Genomic DNA, 17941 nt, shown 5'->3' with positions numbered 1-17941 from the left:
TCCCTGTTCTCTGCAGTGAGCATCAAAGAATTCAGAATCAGTGCCAATCGACTCGGAAACTCCAGTTGGTACAGAATGCTGCAGCCCAGCTTACTTTTGGGCACTAAGCGGAATCTTCATCACTCCCATTCTGCAGACGCTCCACTGGTTACTGATCAGTTCCCAAGTTACAGAAAGTATCAATACCAGGGGTGCTTAAAATTTATCAACAATGAATACAGAACACCAGGTGGTTTAGTAGAAAAGGTGTTTAATTTGTCCTTTTTTTAAATGCATTTTCCAAAAGGAAGGACTACTTCTGCACAAAAATGGGTTCCCTTTGCCTGCGTCTGTTTGCGTTAAGGGCACGAATGTCAACATGAATGGTATCCAAGTCAATACTTGAGAGCAAGGACGTGCCTCAATTCAGAAATTTGTGAATCAGCTCCACTGGTGCTGAAGAAGACTGCTGAGAAAAACGAATGACCTTGATCTTGCATATGGCTTACACAAACAGTGCTCCTACCATATGTATACAGAAAGATATTTTGCATCACCCAACAGCACAGTCTGGTGGCAGGAGGCTGGGCTGGATGGAGGATCAGGAGCCCGATTCCAGACATCCTCTGTACTCCACCCCCACAACTCCAGTTTACCCAATAAGTAATCAGCACAGTCAGTTTGGGCTGCTTTTTTCAGGAGCACAGCCATAAATAATGAGCCATCTGCTGAATTCCACTTGCTGAATTGCCCTGGTGCACAGTGGAAATCAATCACTAGCAGCTATTTCCATTTACAAACACCTAAAAGATCAATGTATATCGTTCTGCCCTGATTGACAAAAAAACCCTCTCACAAGTAGAGAGAATAGTACGGCAAGTATAATGAAACAAAATAGTATGACTTTCTTCTAGTCATTTTTGGGGAGGGGCGTGTGAAAATTTTACATTTTCTACTCCATAAGCTTAGGCCTTAATAATACTTCCGAATAATTTGTTCTCTTTGAAGAGGGGGAAAAACACAAACAGACATCTGTCAATAAAACCGTTGGCAACAAATGCTTCTTCTTCTACAAGGAGAAAATGAGAAAGCAGTCCTTTCTTTAGTCAGTTCTCTTTTTCTTATCTCTTCAGACATGAGGGATGGGGCCGCAGAGTTTTTGATGACTGTTTCTCTTCACTGAGAACAAGAGAATCCAAATTGTGCTCACGTCAGTCACAGAGGGCACTAACCCATTAAATAGCCCCTGGAATACAAAAGAAAGATTTGATGGGAAAGAATCATGAAGTGAAACATACCACGAAAGAGAAGCAACTTTAAAAGATGAAAGCAAGAAACCCGCCTGTAGGTCATAGACCAGGTTTGCTTAAGTGATGATGGCCCTCAAACATATACTGCAATTGGTTCTTGTAGGTTATCTGGGCTGTGTAACCGTGGTCTTGGAATTTTCCAAGACCATGGTTACACAGCCCGGATAACCTACAAGAACCAATGAACTCTGACCGTGAAAGCCTTCGACAATATACTGCAATGCTTGTACACAAGCTGGAAAGCCAGGATTAACTACATGACCTGACCCCATCTGCTGTCTTCTGCCTACTGTGTAGATGTTTGATGCAGCTTAAGTGGCAGGGTTAAGCTTGGTGGTGTGTAGGCTGGGCCTGCCCTTGTTCCTTGGTCTCTAAATGGATACCGAGGGTTTCATGCCTGCTCTACTTTTATGCTTAGAAATATCTAATGTTTCCTGCAGGCTTATGGTTACACACCAAGATTAACAAGGATACAACTACCCATCTACATTGAACAAGAACCCAAAACTGCACCATTTGTTGAGCCTTATACTGAATCAGACTATTGGTCCACCAAGGTCAGTACTGTCTACTTAGATTAGCACTGGCTCTCCAGGGTCTCAAGTAGAGGTTCTTTACATCACCCATTATCTGAACCTTTTAACTGCAGATGCTGAGGACTTTAACCTGGGTCATCTGCCTGAAAAGCAGATCCTCTACCACTGATTCTGGAGAATCTCTCTCTCAAAAGTGCAATTCACATTACTTTTGATGGAATCCCCTCGACAGGAGTCCTTTCAGTTTCAAGGAGTTCACTGGCCCCTTCATAAACACGGCTTGTTTGCAATAAGCTATGCTAAGCTGAACAAAAACAGTTTATTCTCTAGGATGACACAAGTATATGAGATTCAACTTGACTACTGTGCGCTGACTGAAGGGGTTTATCAATCCAGGCTGAAATCAGAATTTAATTTCCTTTTAATTTCCATTATATTTTCCTGAACAGATCTTTATTCAACAGTTCTTCACAGTTCTTGCAAACCACAAAGGTTTCAACTTTAATAGTGGAATAATAAAACTGGCCTATTTTACAGAGTTGTTGTAAATACTTGCAAGTGTCTGCTAAGTGCTGTGAGCACTGCATTTTTATATAGCACTCTTTTCAATATTATTAATTCTCTGAATACTGTACTCTAATAATTTTCAAACATTTCCTCAAGCCACATGGTTTCAAGGCCCTGGCATCTTCCTGGAGCATGATGCAATTATTGCCAAATGATAGGATGTCCACTCCATAATTTGATGGCACAAGTAATGCTCCCAAATGTGTTCAGGTCCTTTTTATGTGTAAAGAACTTGCTAACAAGTTGTCAAATTTCAGGTTGCTTTATTCTCCACTTTGTTCCCAACTGCATTTCAGCATTACGACTTAAAATTAAGAGGAAGGGAGAAAATAATATGACAAGCCTTCACTTACGGTAATTTCATCCGCATGAACACTCTGGCCATGAAGAAACTCAACAGGACACTGACAAAGCCAATGAAAAGCAGCAAAAATCTGTTCAGCTTTGGGATATTTGGTGCATTGGAACGGTCCAGTATTATGAAACCTAGGCCGCCCATCGTGAAGAGAAAGCTGGAGGCAAGTCCTTCCATAATATACTGCCCATTTACTCTGCATACAAAACGGGAAAATATTGTTTCAATTGAACAGCAATACTTACTATAAGTTACCTGGTTTGCCCCATCATCCTGTGTTCAGTGGCAACACCCAGTAATCCTGCAACTCACGGGTAAGCTAGAACAGGAAGAAAATACCCAGCCTTGTGTTGTATGGATGTTTGCTTGCTGACTGAAACCATGCGGGACCTGACCAAACAATGCACTAACTCCCCAAAAGGAGTAGGGAGATTACCATGAAGCTACCATGGTTGTGGCTCTCTGTGTTTACTGGGAACAAATCCTATCAAACCACAGTTGACTGCAGAAGCCAAAGGTTGGACCCTAATTACATTTTCCATTGATGGAAGACACTTCTGCTAGTATGTGTATGTCTGTGTGTGTGTGAGAGAGGGGGGGCTATTTCACCAGTTTTCCCTCCCACTGCACAGCCTTACTTTTCTCCCCAGCATTAGCTACACCTGGGGGCAGGATTTCACAGGGAATGGCAAGAATGTACCAGCTGGGGGAATGTCAGAAAACTCCTTTTCATGAGTGCTGCTGTGCTAGCATAGCTTAGGAACCAAACCAAAGAGTACAAAATTCACTTTGGGCAGCATCTGCCATCAAAAACCCAGCATTACCAACAGGTTCTAATTGCCGGTCACTATCTGCCAGATGTTGCTACCCTATTTCATATTGCTCTAGCTCAGTGCTTCCTGAAGAGGGAAGCCTGACTACTCCATGCAGCCATATACTCTGCAAATCCTTCTGAAAACTTGGTTCCATGCTTGTCAGCTGTTCCCCTGCTGAAGGATTGTAAATTGAGCTTAGCTCAAGCTCTCTTCTGCTGTGAAAAGGAAACCACTAGTGAACAAACAACTATCAAGGGTTTCTACTTTTCTCTATTAAAATGACACTAAACCAAGTAATGTTGTGTCCAAGCCCAGCCTAACATTCCAGTTCACTTGTATTCATTCCATTCTAACATCTTGAACAACAAACTCATGCTATTACACTACATCTTTTCTACCTGTATGCCAAGAAGGCCACGGGTCTCTGGTGTCCATGTTCATCGGTCATTGAACCGACACTGGGAGGTTCCACAATCACATCATAAATTATTCCTATTAAAAAAAGAACAAAGAACAAATTGTGATTTTTTCTTGGAAGAAAGCAATCAATTTTTAGACATAGTGATTATTAAGTGCCTCTTTACATCAGCTCTTCATTATGAAAACAAAACCCTAAGAAAATAAATGCTACCAGGGAGCTAATGTAAGATGAAACCCATTACCAGTCAGAGTGTGGGAATGGATATCGAGGAAGGGCACATCACCAAGAGTAGGTTTTTATACCCCGCTTTCCTCTACCTTAAGGAGTCTCAAAGCTGCTTAAAATCACATTCCCTTTTCTCACAACAGGTATGTGGAGCTGAGAGTTCTGAGAGAACTGTGACTGGCTCAAGGTCACCCAGCAGGCTTCATGTGGAGGAGTGGGGAATCAAACCTGGCTCTCCAGAGTAGAGTCAGCCACTCTTAACCATTTCACCACTGTGGCCTCTAGTAAAGTTTCTGAAGCCAGATGCTTTTGATTCAATATCACTAGTAACACTCGTCAGCAAAAATGGAACCCCAAGACCCAAATAATATGGCTCCTGACCTCAGTGGAAAGACCATCTCTTATTGGCCTGCAAAAATAATCATTGTGTAGCCCATTAACTGCCTTCTCCTGTCCCCCACAGCTCAAGGAGAGCCATCTAGATTGGCGAATGATTCCTTCTCCCCATTCTTCAGCTAGACTGTTGGGGGCTCAATTTCAAACTTAATTGACACATACAAGAGAATGAAGTGGTAGAACAAAGAGCTCCACTTCACAGTGCATATGGAAGATCACATTTTGGAATGCAAATCACTAGAACCTGCTGTGATAGTTTTCTATCTGCATGCAGTTGTTGTTGTGTGTTGTTTTTTTTACTGCAAAGGAACATTCAGCAGTAGAATCCACTACCTGCAGTGACACAACCCATTTAACCACCTTAATGTTTCATTCTCCTTTGTATGTAAACCAAGTCTAAGGCAAGTGTTGCCAACACGGTGTAGCAGTTAGTGTCAGAGCAGGATCTGGAAAACACAGGTTCAAATCCCCACTCTGCCTGGATGCTCAGTGGATGACCTTGGGCCAGTTACACATTCTTACCCTAACATATCTCACATGGTTTTTGTAAGGATAAAATGGAGGAGAGGATGGCGATATCAGCCACTTTGGAAGCCCACTGCAGAGAAGAGATGTATAAATAAATAAGCATTTTCCCCCCAGAATCTGATTAACTTGAGAGCCAAAACCCACCAAGTGATAGGAAGACCCCATTTGCAGAAGGGATACTGTACTTTGCTGGTACACATAATAGTTATATTTTCAAATTTCTGAGACATTAAGTCAACCGTTGTTACTGACCACGGATAGTTCCTAAAAGAGCACTTTTTTTCTAGTTCACTGTTAACCCACCCTTTCCCCCAAGAAGCTCAAGACAGCATAACTCATTCTGTTCTTCTCCATTCTGCTCTCACAACAACCCTGTGAGGTATTTGAAGAAGTGAGCCATGGCTCACGAAAGCTCATACCCTGCCGGAAATTTTGTTCCTACTGCTATTGACAGACTAACACAGCTACCAATCGTGACCTGCGAGGTAGGTCAAGCTCAGAGTAACTAGCTCCAGGTCACCCACTGAGTTTCCCGGCAAGTAGGGATCCAAACCTGGGTATCCCAGATTGTATCTTAATACTTTCACCACTACACCAAACTGGCTCCCTCACCCAAAGAAAGAAAAGGGCAGTGATACTGAGCACAGGGAGATGAAGCCCCCTGCCTCTATACCAGTGGTTCCCAAACCTTTCGGGCCACCGCCCCCTTGGTTCCACAAACTCAACCCCAGCGCCCCCTACCCTATCCTATAAAAAGCATTATTCAAAATAGGGGTTTGCATGACTCTCTAAAGAAGATGTGTGTGTTAAGTGCCGTCAAGTCGCTTCCGACTCATGGCAACCCTATGAATGAAAGTCCTCCAAAATGTCCTATCTTTGACAGCTTTGCTCAGATCTTGCAAATTGAAGGCTGTGGCTTCCTTTATTGAGTCCATCCATCTCTTGTTGGGTCTTCCTCTTTTCCTGCTGCCCTCAACTTTTCCTAGCATGACTGTCTTTTCCAGTGATTCTTGTCATCTCATGACGTGACCAAAATACATTAGCCTCAGTTTAGTCATTTTAGCTTCTAGGGTCAGTTCAGGCTTGATTTGATCTATAACCCACTGATTTGGTTTTTTGGCAGTCCACAGTATCCATAACACTCTCCTCCAACACCCCATTTCAAAGGAATCTATTTTCTTCCTATCCGCTTTCTTCACTGTCCAGCTTTCACACCCATACATAGTAATAGGGAATACGATGATACTAAAGAAGATACTAACAATAAAGTCTCAAAACAGTAACAATTAATTGCACATCTGTTCAAAATAAAACCTTTCAGTTGAAACGTATTCAACAAAACTGATGACCTTGATCCAGTGGTACCAGCTCTTCAAAGTCTGGGGGTGGGGAAATTCTGATAGTTTCCACCAAGTTTACTAGCATGGCGCCATAGCTTGATCGATTGTAAATTAGTGAACAACACAGATCGAAGGGGCTCACCTGTCTGCCCTCTTGCCTCTTAGTGCCCCCCCCCCAGGTAATCCCACTGCCCCCCAGGGGGTGGTACCGCCCACTTTGGGAACCACTGCTCTAAACGAACATGGATCCTTTCCTCGGGTCTCCAGAAAGGCCGAGGAGGCCGGAGAGGCTTCAGGGAGGCGGTGGGGCCGCTCGGGCGTTTTTACCTCCGGTGATGAGGAAATAAGAGACCACCACCAGGGCGTAGACCGTCATGGCGGAAGGCATGTGCACCCAGCTCGGCCGCTTCAACTTGATGTTGGGGCACTCCAGCACCGCGAACGGCAGCCGGTACAGCGTCTCCATGGCGGCGGCGGCGGCGGCCCTCTCCTTCCCGACGCGAAGAGAACTTCTCCAGCACCGCCGCTTTCACCCGCCGCACCAACCGTTACTGGATTGTCTCGTCGCGGCCACCGTAGACGCGATAACGGAAGGTACGCGAAGTCGTCCTGGAAGCTATACAAAAAAAAAAAAAAGAACCAAGGGAGAAAGAACGAGCGTACAAAAAAAAGCGGCTTGATAGCATATAATACGACGAATGTAAAATAAAAATAGTTTAATGTAGAGCCTTTCTGGTTTAAGAAGTGGTTTTTGTTTTTTTTTAATCCCGCTATCCAAGCGAGACCGTTAATTCCTATCGATCTTTCAGGTCCTGAGAACGCTCGACGTGGCGTTGTGATGGATTGACGTGGAAGACACACAGCCGGCAGCCACGCCCACTTAAATAGGCCCCGCCCATATCCTTTCCAGTTGTGCAAATGGCAGGACCACGCGCTGCGGCAGCCACGCCCACTTAAATAGGCCCCGCCCATATCCCCTCCAGTTGTGCAAATGGGAGGACTACGCGCTGCGGCAGCCACGCCCACTTAAATAGGCCCCGCCCATATCCCCTCCAGTTGTGCAAATGGGAGGACTACGCGCTGCGGCAGCCACGCCCACTTAAATAGGCCCCGCCCATATCCCCTCCAGTTGTGCAAATGGGAAGACCACGCGCTGCGGCAGCCACGCCCACTTAAATAGGCCCCGCCCATATCCCCTTCAGTTGTGCAAATGGTAGGATCACGCGCTGCGGGAGGGAGGCAACGCTTAGTCTGCTTGCAAACGGAGCGAGACAAGCTCATGCTTCTTGGGGTGGGTGGGAGTAGTGTCCCAGAGCTGGATAAGCCTCCGTTTTCCTACAGCTGGTCCCATGAGGAAAACAGGTGCACTTTATTTAATGGCGCTTGTAAATTATGTTAAGACCAGAGTCACCTTAAACCCAAACATTTCATAGAATCATAGAGTTGGAAGGGACCACTAGGGTCATCTAGTCCACCCCCCTGCACAATGCAGGAATTTCACAACTACCGCCCCCACACACACCCAGTGACCCCTACTCCATGCCCAGAAGATGGGCAAGATACCCTCCCTCTCATGAGTAAGTCAAGAGGTCACTTCTTCAGATCCTTGTAACTATGCACGGGGTTGCAGCCTTACAGTTCAGACCTAAAAGTCTCAAGGAGTTCATCAGGACTTCTGGGTAAGGCTAGAACCAAATGCACATTTGCCATTAGTTCCTTGAACTGAGTGGGGCTTACTTTGGAAGAGTGTACCTAAGTGCTAGCGAACATTGCACTGGGTGGAGGTCGTCATTCACACCACATGTGTGAATGATGACCTCCACCCAGTGCAATCACATCACGTGTGTTGGTGACCTCCACCCAGTGCAATGTTCGCTAGCACATGGTTTTCAAACAAGACTGGATAGTTCAGAAACCCGTGCGGTTCCCCTTAAACGTATCATGTCTCTCCAGTTCAGCAGGAGAATTTGTGTGGAGATAGATAGATATCTCCACAAATTCCAGGTTTGACTTTGTTATCATCAAAACATTTGAATGGATAGAAGAGGGATCTAAGAAAGTGTATTAGTTCACCCTCTTCACCCATAAGTTAGTTCCACTGTGTTAAAAGGCTCTTAATTCCAGCTAAGGTTGCATAGAATTGCAGTCATAACTAGAAAATATTTGAGTTTTCGAGTTGTCAAAAGTAGTAATAGCAGTTGCAGTTCGTTAAAGCAGACTCCGTGCGGCAGAATTACTCCTCAAAAGTAGGATGTAATTTCATGCATAGGATTGCAACATCAAGTAACTAGGAGGAAGCCAGTTTAATACCTCAACTTGTGTTTAAACCCAGGCTATATGGTGGAATGTTTAGCAAGAAGGCAAAATAATTAGTCCACCATCTAGTATTCCATCTTACCAGCCTATGCTGATGAGGATATGAACCATTTGGGGGTATAAATGAAGCAAAATAAAATAAAGCAATGAATTAAGGTATGCTTCCTCAATTTCTAAGTATCTTTATTTAAGATTGTTGAAATCAACTAAAGTCTCTTTCGCATTACATGCATTTTTAAGATTCAAGCCTTATGATGAAGTATTCTCTCCTGGAAGCTCCTCTAAGAAATACCTCCACATCCCAACACTGCCTGGACTACCCCTTCAGTCCTGGACCATCCTTTAAGATGCTTTTGCTACAGCTATACCACACCCCTCCCCATTTATTTTTCCTGTCCTGCATAAGCTGGATTTTTTGCCCCCCACACTTGCTGCAAAAACTACTGCATTTGGCACTGGCGCTTAAGGTGGGCCATTGTACGTCCTGTGCATATTCCTACTGGCAAGCAGTTCCTATAGTCGCCCATCATGTATGAGAGACTGGAAGGCCATTTAGACGTGCAGGAATGAGGAATTGAGGGCAGCTGTAGTCAAATACCTTGATTCTGGATTACATGCAACACTGAAAGGCAATTGAGCTCTGGACTGCTCTGTAAATAAGTCAAGGACAAAGATTATTGCCTATCCACTATGCAATGAGAGCAACCATAGTGCTTATGTAAATTTGCGTTAGACACATGAAGGCTGACAAACTTAGTTGCACACAGCTGTTTAAAAAATACCACCCTTTTCCACAACTGGTGACACAGATCTAATTCAGCTACAGAGGGGGAAACGAAATGAGAATGGCGGGAGCTCTGTGTGCTTTTTTGAAAGATCCTGTAAAAAAAAGTATAGGCAGGCTGAGGTTGCAGCCTAGGCAAACCTACTTGGAAATGTCTTATTAAAAAAATCAGATGGACTTACTTCCTAGTAAACACAAATAAGACTGCTAAAGATAATTTGATGACAAGTTACTAAACCCATTTTAAGCTGTGCAGACTCAAGCTCATTTTCTTTAACAAGCTTGTTCTGATAGAACACATCTTTAAATTATTTACTGACCTGCAGATGAAAAAGATAAAAAGCACATCAGACCCCCAAAGGCTGCCCTTGATCTTTGAATTGCATTTATCTTTGTGCTTATTTTTTACTTAAAATCTGAGGCTTTATTAACATGTGACAAGCTTCCTAATGCCTGCACTTTGTTTTTATCATTAGCACAGCTTTTAAGATTATTTAAAATATTTATCATAATCTTCTGTTCATTCAAATGCCATTTTATAATTAGATTCTTTCTAGTTTATGACAGTTGGTTGTTATTAGGAACTGAAGATGCTCCAGTCCTAAAACTGAGGATCACAAGACTTTTCACAACCATATTTAAAGTAGGCTGTTAAAAAGCGTTTAGTGTAATGGGTAGTACAGAGCAGACTGCATACCTGTCTATTTCTGTAGTGCAGTCTCCCCTCATTCCGCTGCACATGTGTGTGCAAATGCAGGAATGTGATACAAAGCCAATCCTAAAAAAATATTTTTACTGTTCTTCTGCAGATGGAAAAAAGCACATATAACACTTGTTTTCTCAGGAAAGTGCCAGTTGCCTTCCAAAGACAAAAAGTGCTGAAGGTACACTGCATGACTACAATGTAAAATGTGTCACTGCAAGAATTCTTGTATGAGTGCACGCAGGAAATTCTGAATTGTTAGGATAAACACGCATTTTAGAGGAAGCACTGGGGAAAGCTTTGTCATTACACTGTTCAACCATTAAATACGAGGCTTTTTTTCTAAGCCAACATCTGAAAGTAGGCCATACCCTATAAAAGCTTACTCCATGGCAATCATTACTGTAAAGTGCCACAAGAGTGCTCTTCCCAGGAGGTGTGCAGCTGAATCTGAAAAATCGTCAGGCTAAGTTGGTTTAAGTAGTGCACACCATTCTGTATCAAAGCAGGTGACTGGCCTAGAACAGGAGACTCGAACAGGTAGCTGGTGAGGTACTAGTGCAGAGAAGCTCTTGCAGCCCTAGAAGAAACAGGGAAAGATCTGCTCTAAGCTTTTATTTCCTAGTATAATTCCATGCTGCTTGGCTGATAGTTTCCTAGCCCCGGTTCTGGTTCTAGAACAGAACATGGTAGCATGTTGGGGGGAGGAAGAAATGTGGGATTTTTTTTATTATTCAAAGCAGCTCTTGCTAAAGAAAAGGTTGGGGACCACTGGCCTACAAGAACGGTCAAGTTTCATTCAGTAGGGTACTGTCTCCCTACAATCAGGACCTATTGTCACCTCATATGGATTATTGGACAATACACCTAAATCCTCTGGAACCACTGCAATTTCTTATCCCCTTTACAAAAAAATGAACAGCTATTTTTCTTGTTCATTAAATTTAAACTAAAAATCAACATAGACCAATTCTAAATTGTTCCAACAGCAGTATTTTAGTAAGATCAGAAAATCAGTGTGGCTATAGTGATTTTACAAAATCAAGAAATCTAAACATAATGCGTGACCAAATATTTCCAGCTGAATGGAACGATCCCATGAGTAGCAGCCCTCTTCCTTTTCATCAGCACAGTTGTTTCTTTACTCTTATTATTTTAACATTTGCCTTAGCAAAGAATGTGTTAATAGTGCTATGTGGGTGTAGCAGTTAAAACGTGGAACAAGAATCTGGGATAACTGACTTCAAACTGACACTCTGCCATGAAGCTCACCTTGGGCCAGTCACTCCCCCTCAGTAATCCTGGATCTCCCATCTCCGCAAGCTAATTCATCCCTCTCCCTTGCTGTTCCTTAAGTCTAAAACTCCCTCCCAGAATACCTCTCACCAGATCTCGCCATAAAACCTAGCTTTCCTGCGAAGACACTGGAACAACCTTTTCAGTCCTCATACTCTAACAGCACATTTCTGAGCTTTCAGCGTGGGGGAAGGGCAGGAAGGAGACGCTGCTGCGGCGCCTCCTAACCCGTTTCCCCGGCGCCAAAAAAAAAGCCTTTTAAAGGCTTTTTAAATTTTAAATGGGGTTTTTCGTCCCATAGAGAAAAGCAGGCGCAGCCTTGTTCTTCCCGCTGCCAGTGTACCTGGGGCGAACGGGGACAGCAGGCTGCCTAATGGCAGCTCCTCCCACAAGGAATGCCCCCCGGAACACTGGCACAGGCCTTTATGCTGGTGGGACACTGGTGGAAGGCCCTGCAGTGTTCTGGAGCAGCACTGCCATGGCAGCGACCAGCCCTCCACACTGGCGCCACTAACACTATCGTAAGTAGCCCAGGCGCCTGCGCGGAAAGCCCGAATGCCGGCACAGTGCCTTCCTGGCTTCCTAAGGGCTTTTGCCCTTAAAGGTCAGGAATGTGCTGTGATGCAACTAAGCCCAAGTATGAACAACCAAACTGCACATAAATTATTCATCATCATGCCCTTCCCTTCCTCTATGACCTCTTCAATCTCCTCAGGGCAGGGATCTGCCATTTTGTTGTTACCCTGCAAAGTGCCATGCACATAAATGACATAACAGTATTTTAACAGATAGGCAACTAGAAATAGTGCTAAATAGCACAACATCTGAAAAGTTATTTTAAGGGCTCCTGAAAAGCTATGGCTGGTTTTAAAGGAAATTGGTGTGCCACTACATCTGATCGTTTTAATGCGCAACCTGTACTCTGGACAAGAGGCCACAGTCAGAACAGAATATGGAGAAACGGAATGGTTTCCAATTGGCAAAGGTGTCAGACAAGGATGTATTTTATCTCCCTATCTCTTCAATCTATATGCAGAACATATAATTAGGAAAGCAGGATTAGATTTAGATGAAGGTGGAGTGAAAATTGGAACAAGGAACATTAATAATTTGAGATATGCTGATGACACTACATTATTGGCAGAAAATAGTGAAGATTTGAAACGACTACTGCTGAAAGTTAAAAGAGAAAGTGCCAAAGCAGGACTACAGCTGAACATCAAGAAAACACAAGTAATGACTACAGGAGAATTACACAACTTTAAGGTTGACAATGAGGAAATTGAAATTGTTCAAGACTTTCTATTCCTTGGCTCCACCATCAACCAAAAGGGAGACTGCAGCCAAGAAATCAGAAGGAGATTGAGACTGGGAAGGGCAGCCATGAAGGAGCTAGAAAAGATTTTGAAGTGTAAGGATGTGTCACTGGCCACCAAGACTAGATTAATTCATGCCATCGTATTCCCTATTACTATGTATGGGTGTGAAAGCTGGACAGTGAAGAAAGCTGATAGGAAGAAAACAGATTCCTTTGAAATGTGGTGTTGGAGGAGAGTGTTACGGATTCCATGGACTGCCAAAAAAACAATTCAGTGGGTTATAGATCAAATCAAGCCTGAACTGACCCTAGAAGCTAAAATGACTAAACTGAGGCTGTCGTACTTTGGTCACGTCATGAGACGACAAGAGTCACTGGAAAAGACAGTCATGCTAGGAAACGTTGAGGGCAGTAGGAAAAGAGGAAGACCCAACAAGAGATGGATTGACTCAATAAAGGAAGCCACAGCCTTCAATTTGCAAGATCTGAGCAAGGCTGTCAAAGATAGGACATTTTGGAGGACTTTCATTCATAGGGTCGCCATGAGTCGGAAGCGACTTGATGGCATTTAACACACACACACACACACACAAGGGCTCCTGTCTCTCATCATTCAAATTATTCAAGATTTACAAGGTAAAGAGCAGTTAGACATAAACCAATCACCTCCTTTCACGTAAGGAATCAATCACAACACTGTACCCATTTTTTAAACGCAAAATAATATCACAGTATACAAGAGAAAGTTCACTTTTCATTTATTAGGCCAACACAAATATTCACTTTGATTTCTGACTCTGTGCTTGTGCCTTCAACACCTTGACAACTATCTTCTGTTCCTCAATAAGAAATGCCCGTTTGATTCTAGAGAAACATAAAGCATTCATTAACATTTCAGCAGTCCATGACAGTTAACGATCACGTTCCATTTTTAAAAAACAGTATTTTAGTTTATTCTGCAATACTTCTAGAAAATTAGAACACAAAAAGAAATTCTAGTTCAGAACTCCAGATTTTAGCACTGTTCTGTTGTCTGTTTTCAGTGCCTCTTTTTTCTTAAATTTAAACCATGTAAGAGAAGTACACACTATAATGCCTTTAAATTTTTACAAGTATGATTCCAATAAAATTAATTTCACATAAAACTTTGTGTCCTTAATATTAAAATCCAAGTGCTTGTTGCTACTAGGACATGAAATTAACATAGGGTACTTTTAAATTTTGTTTCCTAAATGTAAGTCAAAGTAAACCAGTTAAATCAGATCGCACTCTACATAGGGCATCAGATAAATTTCCTGGAAACGTTTCAAGAAAATACATAGCGTTGTGCACACCATGGTCTATTAAAATTACTTTCCTCAACTATACATTAGAATGCTGGAGAAGTTAAATTAAATCCATTACATCTAAACAGTTTGTCAATTTAAATTGCAAGTTAGAGCCTCCAGTTCCAGCCACTGTAGGCTCCTATGAGGCAGGCAAATGCCGCTGCCAGCATAGCCAAGATTTAATTTAAGGCAGCTGCTTCACTCCACCCTAAACTGGGTTAGCTAGCAGTGTGGCTAGCTAACTGGGTTAGCTAGCAGGTTAGCTAAATCCTTTCCGCTTCTAGCTTTTCACCATAAGATAGTCTGCAGTGGAGACAGTCAATAGAAATCAATTTTGTTATTTTAAAAACAAACTAATTGAGTGCTCCTAGACAGAATTATCAGCATCAATCGATAAAAAGCACAAACCGTGGAGCAGCGTCTTGCAGCCTTACGTTCACTACATAAATAAGTTGCAAGTAAGGAGCTACAAATGCACCTCAATTTAAAAATTATAACCTATGAACTTCAGCAGAACAACTGTGCAAGATGCAAGTTACCTGTCACGAACGCATTTAGCACACATGGAACCACCATAGGCTCTGCTAACATGCTTCTTTGTTTTGGACAGTCTCATAAGAACTTTAGGACGAACAGCACGAACCTGTAGTAAGTGGAAAAAACAATATCCCTAAGTCAATGTGATTGGCGAGTAAACTAGGTTTACTAGAATACAATAAAGCTTGTGCGCTTAGCACCAATCATTCTGTATCTTTTCTTTTAAAAATTGCTAAATTATTTAGCAAAATCTCTTCAGTTTTAAACATGAAAGTCCTGTAATAACCCAAATATTCATATTTTATTTAATCTGAGAGGCTCTGTTACTTTTAAACCATATAACTGAAATACATTTTTAAAAGCTCTTTTCAATATTGCTAACATTTAATAAAGATCGTACTCCTGTACTAGCCATATAATTGTTTTGCAAGTTGCTGGTACAGGTTCCATCTTTATAGAGCAAACTAGTTAACACAAATGCATGAGCATAACACACTTACACCACGAAGTCTTCCTGGGCACACGCCACATGCAGACTTCGGTGCTTTGCCAACCTTTTTGGTATAAAGGTAAACAATCCTGTTACCTGGTGTTCGGGATCTAAAAGAATGAGAAAACCATTAATTGACTCTGCCACAATTACAACAAATGGAACCTAGTAATACTTAAAATCTTACTTACAGCCTAGTCTTGTTAGAGGCTGTGTTGTAGGACAGCCTACGGCGGTATGTCAAGCGTTGGACCATGTTTCAGTCCTGAAGAAAACACAAGTGATGGTAGAAGGGGCTTTAGAATGCAAGAGCCTAGGATTGTGCACATATAAACAGCATTTATATCATTAAAAAGGTTTATATTTTTCAATCTTCCAAAGAGCTGAAAGCAGTACAGTTTCTCCCGCACCCTGTTTATCTAGATGGCTACATAGTGAGTTAAGGCTAAGAGAAAGTGTGACTGGCCCATGAAGTGAGCTGACCTCAATCTCTCCGACCTGTAGAAGTATACTGCACTGATTCTCTTTACATACTTCAACAAACTCTGGAGCAACAGTATGAAAAGCCAGAGACTGTACCTGTATTACAAAACACACAAGTCTTCATTCCTACTGAGACACTATGGTTTACAACTACCACCTTACTTACACAAATATAACATTATCTTTGCTATTCTCTCCAGAGGTCATTCTAACAGGCAGGCACTTGTCTGTTAGCTATCACATTTGTATGCAGGATACAATAATTTCATCACTGAACAGGTATTTGAATCCAAACCTCTGAGCCAGGTTTAACACTGTACAGAACGCTGACTCTCCGAGAAGCCACATGTAGCTGGCTAATGCGATGCTTCCCATCAAAGCACTTTACAGCACAGTTCTATGCATGTTCTCTCAGCAGCAAATCCCTTTTTATTCTCTTGGATCTATTTCCAGGCAAAGACGCCTAGGATCGCAACAGCAGAACACGACACTGCAAAGCCAAGCATGCCCCCTGCTCCTAACTAGCAAAGAAACAAACAGCAAAAGACAAAACAAGTATCTACACCGCAGTTAAAGAAACCTTACTCTTACTTCATTCCGCAGAACGAACTGGGACATAAAACACAAAGAAGGATAATTCACAGTGGGTAGCAGTGTTAGTCTGTCTGCAGTCATAGAAAAGAGCAAGAGTCCAGTAGCCCCTTAAAGACTAACAAAAATATTTTCTGGCAGGGTGGGAGCTTTTGTGAGCCACAGGCTCCCAGTCTGTCTGCAGTCATAGAAAAGAGCAAGAGTCCAGGAGCACCTTAAAGACTAACAAGAATATTTTCTGGCAGGGTAGGAGCTTTCGTGAGCCACAGGCTCACAGTCTGTCTGCAGTCATAGAAAAGAGCAAGAGTCCAGGAGCACCTTAAAGACTAACAAGAATATTTTCTGGCAGGGTAGGAGCTTTCGTGAGCCACAGGCTCACAGTCTGTCTGCAGTCGTAGAAAAGAGCAAGAGTCCAGTAGCCCCTTAAAGACTAACAAGAATATTTTCTGGCAGGGTAGGAGCTTTCGTGAGCCACAGGCTCACAGTCTGTCTGCAGTCGTAGAAAAGAGCAAGAGTCCAGTAGCACCTTAAAGACTAACACAAATATTTTCTGGCAGGGTAGGAGCTTTCGTGAGCCACAGGTATCTGAAGAAGTGAGCTGTGACTCACGAAAGCTCCTACCCTGCCAGAAAATATTTGTGTTAGTCTTTAAGGTGCTACTGGACTCTTGCTCTTTTCTAATACAAAGAAGGATATTTGAGTTGAGGGTTCTTCTGCCCTTAAATTCTGTAATCCAAAGGCCAGCGCCGGTTAAGTGTCAGAAAAAAAGGGACCTACTCAGCGAAGGCTACACGTGTTTATCGAAAAAGGGAGCTGCCCTGTTCTCGAGGCCTTCATCTAAACCGGGCCCAGGCGGACAGGCCTCTTTGCAGAGGCGCCGGGGACAGTCGAGGCATCTTCTCGCTCTCCGTCCAATACACTCTCCGTCGCCCTCCGGGACCTCCACCCATCACGCCGACTCACCCTCGCCTCCTCCCGGCTTCTCAACACCGCGGATGGAAACGGATTCAATCCCACTTCACCCGAGAGAGAGAGGAAGCCCTTACCTAGAGTTAGCGCCGGCACCGGAAGAGAAAGAAGGAAATAGCAAGCCGGTCAAAGTTCAGCCACAAAGGCCCCAACCCGGAAGTGCAACTTGAGTTCTGGAGTCATGTTCCCGGGGAAGGAAAGAGGCGGCAGAGTGGGCGCTGCCATCTTGTACGGCAAAGGAAAGAGGCGGCAGCGTGGGCGCTGCCATCTTGTACGGCAAATAGCAAGATTCGTTTTTGGTTTTTTTTAGAACTTGGCGGAAAAGCGCTTCGAGGCTGTATCTTGCCTTCTGCAACGTTATATAGGTGTTAATTACTTGCAACGTATAGCAGATGCAAAAAAAACAAAAAAAACCCAAAAACAGCCTTTAAGGTGTCATCAGACTTGCTATTTGGGTGCAGCAGATTAACACAAATCACAATTCATTTACGACCAGCACCAACCTGGCTGACTACTGGCCTCCTGCCTTTTCTCTTGCCTTGTGTGGTGAACGGGGCAGAGATCTCCAGCTAACCCCCGCTAGTCATGGTGTCTGGATGGCAGCACTTTAAATGCAAGTTAGTTTATCTCAGTAACCAGGTTTCTCAACTGGGA

The 17941-nt window shown here is 43.1% G+C and overlaps 2 protein-coding genes across 2 annotated transcripts; both read right to left on the bottom strand.

Annotated features, from left to right (window-relative positions):
• Nucleotides 1-967: 967 nt before the first annotated feature.
• OSTC (oligosaccharyltransferase complex non-catalytic subunit) lies at nt 968-6962 on the bottom strand. The gene is made up of 4 exons (XM_056855548.1): nt 6800-6962; nt 3961-4054; nt 2746-2943; nt 968-1225 (listed from the first exon to the last, which is right to left on the bottom strand). The coding sequence occupies exons 1-4, from the start codon at nt 6936-6938 to the stop codon at nt 1207-1209; spliced, it is 450 nt and encodes a 149-aa protein (XP_056711526.1). The 5' UTR covers nt 6939-6962; the 3' UTR covers nt 968-1206.
• A 6668-nt stretch (nt 6963-13630) lies between these two features.
• On the bottom strand, nt 13631-17423 carry RPL34 (ribosomal protein L34). The gene is made up of 5 exons (XM_056855531.1): nt 17365-17423; nt 15436-15509; nt 15255-15354; nt 14757-14860; nt 13631-13753 (listed from the first exon to the last, which is right to left on the bottom strand). The coding sequence occupies exons 2-5, from the start codon at nt 15498-15500 to the stop codon at nt 13669-13671; spliced, it is 354 nt and encodes a 117-aa protein (XP_056711509.1). The 5' UTR covers nt 15501-15509; nt 17365-17423; the 3' UTR covers nt 13631-13668.
• Nucleotides 17424-17941: the final 518 nt, after the last annotated feature.

This window comes from Euleptes europaea, chromosome 9, assembly GCF_029931775.1.
Source record: "Euleptes europaea isolate rEulEur1 chromosome 9, rEulEur1.hap1, whole genome shotgun sequence".
NCBI lineage: Eukaryota > Metazoa > Chordata > Lepidosauria > Squamata > Sphaerodactylidae > Euleptes > Euleptes europaea.
Note: the sequence above shows the minus strand (reverse complement) of the source record. Positions and strands in the feature narration are given on the sequence as shown.

What these genes read in the sequence shown, in the direction of transcription:
- OSTC (XM_056855548.1), bottom strand. Translation starts at nt 6,938, where the DNA reads ATGGAGACGCTGTACCGGCTGCCGTTCGCGGTGCTGGAGTGCCCCAAC. An exon ending in TTATTTCCTCATCACCGGAG is followed by an intron (nt 4,055 to 6,799) that starts GTAAAAACGCCC and finishes TTTTTTTAATAG; the next exon opens with GAATAATTTATGATGTGATT. An exon ending in GTGGCCTTCTTGGCATACAG is followed by an intron (nt 2,944 to 3,960) that starts GTAGAAAAGATG and finishes TTTTGTATGCAG; the next exon opens with AGTAAATGGGCAGTATATTA.
- RPL34 (XM_056855531.1), bottom strand. Translation starts at nt 15,500, where the DNA reads ATGGTCCAACGCTTGACATACCGCCGTAGGCTGTCCTACAACACAGCC. An exon ending in GCCCAGGAAGACTTCGTGGT is followed by an intron (nt 14,861 to 15,254) that starts GTAAGTGTGTTA and finishes CACTTACTACAG; the next exon opens with GTTCGTGCTGTTCGTCCTAA. An exon ending in GCTAAATGCGTTCGTGACAG is followed by an intron (nt 13,754 to 14,756) that starts GTAACTTGCATC and finishes ATGTTTCTCTAG; the next exon opens with AATCAAACGGGCATTTCTTA.